Source organism: Camellia sinensis, chromosome 3 (assembly GCF_055761805.1).
Source record: "Camellia sinensis isolate YWXY chromosome 3, ASM5576180v1, whole genome shotgun sequence".
NCBI classification, from domain to species: Eukaryota; Viridiplantae; Streptophyta; class Magnoliopsida; order Ericales; family Theaceae; genus Camellia; species Camellia sinensis.
In genome coordinates this window covers 17030669-17035575 of record NC_138963.1, presented here as the reverse complement: position 1 = coordinate 17035575, position 4907 = coordinate 17030669, and the positions used below count along the sequence as shown (strand labels likewise).

The following is a 4907-nucleotide window of genomic DNA, read 5'->3' as shown; positions in this document are numbered from 1 at the left end:
ATTAAAATATTATCCTTACTTCTACCAAATAAGAAAAAATAATAATAATTTTTTATTCATTAAAATAAAAATGAAACAAATAAATTCTCAACCTTAGTAACGAAAAGAAAATGAAAAAAAAAAACATCATTAACTATAAAAAAAAATATTTTAACAAAAAATATTTTTGTTTGGCAACGGCAACCTCTGTCGCAAAAAAAAAAAAATTATTATTATTTAAATATTCACTTGTGATGGAAACTAATTTTTTTTTTCCCAATCTCGCTCAGTTCCCCCCTTTTTTCCATTCCCGCGCCCCCCCCAAATCCCCAATCTCTTAGAACCAAAATCCCTAATTTGTACCAAATCTCTCTCTCTCTCTCTCTCTCTCTCTCTCTCGACTGTGAGCATGGCCGACGACGGTGTTGAGCCATGGGGGCCAGTGAATGAAGGAAGCCAGATATCGACGACCATTGTCGGAGTCCTTCGCTTCTCTATCGATAGCCATTACCAGCAAACGAAGTTCTTCGAAGTCTTTAGCTTCTCTCTCCGGCTGTGACCAGCAAACTAAGCAAACAGAGCTCTCACCTCTCCCTTTGACTGGAGCTCTTGCATCTTTCCTTCCCACCACCTAATTTCAGGTACATGTTCAGATATTAGGATTTTGAGTTTTGATTTAGTGCTTTTCAATTTCAATATTAGAGTTTATGGTTTTTCAATTTCAAAAATTGGGGATTTTTAAATTGATTTGATTAGAAACTTTTTTCCTTTTATTTTATGATATTTGTTATGTTATGTTAATGTAGTGTCTTCTATGTTTTCATTCATTTAACATTATTTCATGTGTTAAGGTCTAGTATTGTTGTGGTTTTCATGATTTCCCTCTTTAGGTTCAAATTTGATGATGAACGGGTAACAAAGGAAGACATAAAGAGGGCGTTAGAGGAGCAGTATGGTGGTAAGGAAAAGGTCCAGCAGCTTGACATACAACAACATCTGGTCTTAAGGTCCAGCAACTTGACATACAACAGCAAGCACTGAAACTCATTGCAAACAGGTTTCTGTTTCACTTGGTTTGCATTTTCTTTTGCTTCTCATTGTAACTCACTGTAGCTCTTGTTTGTTGTGTCAGTGATTACTCTTTTTTAATTTTTTCCCCACCTGCAGTATGTATGGTTGCCTGGGTTTTTCCAATTCCAGATTCTATGCAAAACCGCTTGCAGAGCTGATAACACTACAAGTAGGACTTTTAATTTGATGCTGATAATTAACTTTGCTTAAGTCCGCAGATTTTGGCTGAATGATGTTTTCTTGTTTTAGTTTCAAGCAACTTACATCATTGTTGTGCAGGGAAGGGAGATCCTACAAAGTATTGTTGATCTAGTTCAGAATAATTTAAACTTAGAGGTTATTTCTTAAATGTTGAGATTCATATTTTTTTAATGTATTATTTCAACTCGCGTCTCCTTTTCTTGATTTCAGTCATCAAAATACTTTGGCTTCTAAATCATGTATTGTATTCTACCCGGCAGGTGATCTATGGTGATACAGATTCAATTATGATTTATAGTGAACTTGATGATGTTGCAAAATGTAAGGCGATTGCAGGGAAGGTCATCCAAGAGGTGAGATTTGGTTGTAAATTGAAATTCATTGCATTATTTTCTTTTATTTTTATTTTTTTCCTCTAATCGAACAAACAGATTCAAGGTAGGTAGGTAGTCAGCAAATAATTTACTGAACTAAAATTGAATTTCCTGATCTTTCCATTTGTGCTTTACTAAAATTGAATCACTTGATTTTTCCATTTTGTGATTTAAACACTGCACATAGCATCCATTGCTCACCAAGGTTGTAATTTCTTCATTATCCCCTTGGCATATGGTCATACTTAAAATTCAACTCATACCCAGAAATATGATTTAAAAAACCTAGTACTTGCATTTTTTGACTTCCAGGAAAAAGAACACGTTTATAATTCACACACACACACACACACACACACACACACACACACACACACACACACAAAACAAAAAAAAAAAAAATGAAATGAGGGTTTAGATAATCTAAAGAGAATATTTGGACCTCTTGTTCTCTATAGGACATGTTTTCTATGAAACTGGATATACCCTTTCAAAAACGTTATGATGAATTTCTTGTTGCAATGGATGTTTGAAGTCTCTCTTATCTCTTTGGTTTTAGGTCAACAAAAAATATAGGTGTTTAGAAATTGACCTAGATGGCTTGTACAAGAGAATGCTGCTTCTCAAGAAAAAGAAATATGCAACTGTCAAAGTGCAGTTTAAGGATCGAACACCATATGAGGTAGATTTTTAAACTATTTATTTTTCTTGGACTTTTTGAACTTGTTCAAAATATGTATTCTCAGTGTATGCTGGTGAATTGTATTCTTGGAGCAGGTTATTGAACGGAAAGGTCTTGATATGGTTCGTCGTGACTAGTGCTTGCTATCAAAGGAACTGGGAGATTTCTGCCTAAGTCAAATACTCTCCGGAGGGTATATATATGCATCTATTATTTCTTCTGTGTGTGTGTGAGTGGTTGACTGGTAATTCAAGCAAAATCTCTGTTACTTCTCTAAGCCTCATAATTTGTGTGTGAGTGGTTGCTTTTCAATTTCCCTCTTTAGGTTCATGGGCTCTATTGTATCTTTGATCTTCTTGTCTTCATGACTAACTTCTTGTGACTTCATTGTGAGCCGAGAGACTTGTGGGAGAAGACGAGAATCCAATCGGGTTCCCGGTTTGGGAGTTAGAGCCGGATTTCGATCTAGGCAAACTAGTTTATTAAGAAATTTGAATTGGAGATGTTAATGCCCCAAAATCTCCAAATGGCGTTGGATTAGCACGAAATTTGGCACACACGACCGCCTAGGCACAAGAGACTTGTGGGAGAAGACGAAAATCCAATCGGGTTCTCAATTTGGGAGTTAGAGCCGGATTTCGGTCTAGGCAAACTAGTTTATTAAGAAATTTGAATTGGAGGTGTTGACACCCTAGAATCTTCAAGCAGTGTCGGTATAGCACAAAACTTGGCCCACATGACCGTCTACGCACGAGAGACTTGTGGGGAAGACGGGACTCCAATCGGGTTCTCGGTTTGGGAGTTAAAGCCGGATTTTGGTATAGGCACACTAGTTTATTAAGAAATTTGAATTGGAGGTGTTGACGCCCCAAAATCACCAAACGGTGTCGGTTTAGCACAAAACTTGGCACACATGACCGCCTAGGCACGATAGACTTGTGGGAGAAGACGAGACTCCAATCGGGTTCTCGGTTTGGGAGTTAGAGCCGGATTTCACTCTAGACAAACTAGTTCCTTAAGAAACTTGAATTGGAGGTGTTGACGCCCCAAAATCACCAAACAATACGATTTAGTCCGAAACTTGGCACACACGACCGTCTAGGCACAAGAGACTTGTGGGAGAAGACGGGACTCTATTCGGGTTCTCAGTTTGGGAGTTAGAGCCGGATTTCACTATAGGCAAACTAGTTCCTTAAGAAACTTGAATTGGAGGTGTTGACGCCTCAAAATAACCAAATGGCGTCGGTTTAGCACGAAACTTGGCACACACGACCGTCTAGGCATGAGAGACTTGTGGGAGAAGACGGGACTCCAATCGGGTTCTCGATTTGGGAGAAGACGCGATGGGCATCGTGCTGTCTCAAATATTTTTTTAGCGACAGCAGGTATCCTGTTGCAAAAAAATCTTTAGAGACGGCTTTTTTGCCGTCGCAAATAACACCTTTAGTGACGGCAAAATAGTGCCATCTCAAAAAATCTCAGATTTTTTCATATTAATGGCGACGGAAAAATTCCGTCGCAAAAAAAGGCAACTTGCCGTCGCAAAAAAAAGGCGACGGCAACATGTCGTCGCTAAAACCTTTTTGCAACCCCCTCTGTTGCGACCCCCTCTTTACTGTCGCTAAAAGTCATCTGCTGTCGCAAAAAATCTTTTGAGACGGCATTTTGAATATTGTCGTCGCAAAAAGTCAATTTTTTTGTAGTGTATATGCATTTTATGTGCTAGAATTCTGCGCATGCACCAATCAAAGTCATGTATACAGAGGACGTGTTTGTTTGTCGTTGTTGTGGTGTGGATACTGGGACCCTGATAACAACTACGAGTCACACGATCATATCGAATGGCCTACATAATAGTGGGACGACATTGATGTAGAAGTATGTAATAATTTTAATTAGAAAAACAACACAATTCACACTGTTTCATTTTAGACGAATTTATTGGAAATTCTGAGAATTTTTGTATTATTTAATCCCACATTTTAAATGGTTGATTGATGAGTCCTTATTAGATGTAGTGTGTGATTAATAAGTCATTTTTCAAATATGGATGTGCATTGGTTAGATAGATGCACCTTCACTAGTTAATTGGAGAAGTCTATTTTTTTTTTTTTTAAGAATGTGTGACAGGTATGGTGTGATACTCCAATGTAACAAGTATTAATGTGACACTCCAAAAAAATTAAAAATTTCTTAATGTACTTTTTCAAATGTGACAACGTGATAGGTATAATGCGACACTAAAAATTTTTTACCCATCCTTAATGTACTTTTTCCAAATGTGACAATGTGATAGGTTTGATGTGACACTCAAAAAAAAAAAAAACTCCTTAACATATACTTTTTTTCAAATGTGACAACGTGAGACACTCCAAAAAAAAAAATAAAAACTCCTTCATATATTTTTTTTCAAATGTGACAACATGGCGGGTATGTTGTGACACTCTAAAAAAATTAAAAACTCCTTAGTGTACTTTTCCTAAACGTGGGATGTGACACTCCAAAGTAGCAGACCCAATTTGATTAAATTATTACGTGTCTTCACATCACGCGCCAAAAAATAATTAGTAAAGAATTTACATCTCACACTACGTGTATTA

At 37.0% G+C, this 4907-nt stretch overlaps 1 protein-coding gene across 1 annotated transcript; it reads left to right on the top strand.

The window, feature by feature from the left end:
* Positions 1 to 312: 312 nt before the first annotated feature.
* Positions 313 to 4627, top strand: LOC114275568 (DNA polymerase alpha catalytic subunit). Its single transcript, XM_028217618.2, has 7 exons — positions 313 to 620; positions 870 to 1036; positions 1147 to 1219; positions 1330 to 1386; positions 1512 to 1604; positions 2185 to 2307; positions 2403 to 4627. The coding sequence occupies exons 3-7, from the start codon at positions 1148 to 1150 to the stop codon at positions 2442 to 2444; spliced, it is 387 nt and encodes a 128-aa protein (XP_028073419.2). The 5' UTR covers positions 313 to 620; positions 870 to 1036; position 1147; the 3' UTR covers positions 2445 to 4627.
* Positions 4628 to 4907: the final 280 nt, after the last annotated feature.

What these genes read in the sequence shown, in the direction of transcription:
- LOC114275568 (XM_028217618.2), top strand. Translation starts at nt 1,148, where the DNA reads ATGTATGGTTGCCTGGGTTTTTCCAATTCCAGATTCTATGCAAAACCG. An exon ending in CAGGGAAGGTCATCCAAGAG is followed by an intron (nt 1,605 to 2,184) that starts GTGAGATTTGGT and finishes CTTTGGTTTTAG; the next exon opens with GTCAACAAAAAATATAGGTG. An exon ending in AGGATCGAACACCATATGAG is followed by an intron (nt 2,308 to 2,402) that starts GTAGATTTTTAA and finishes TTCTTGGAGCAG; the next exon opens with GTTATTGAACGGAAAGGTCT.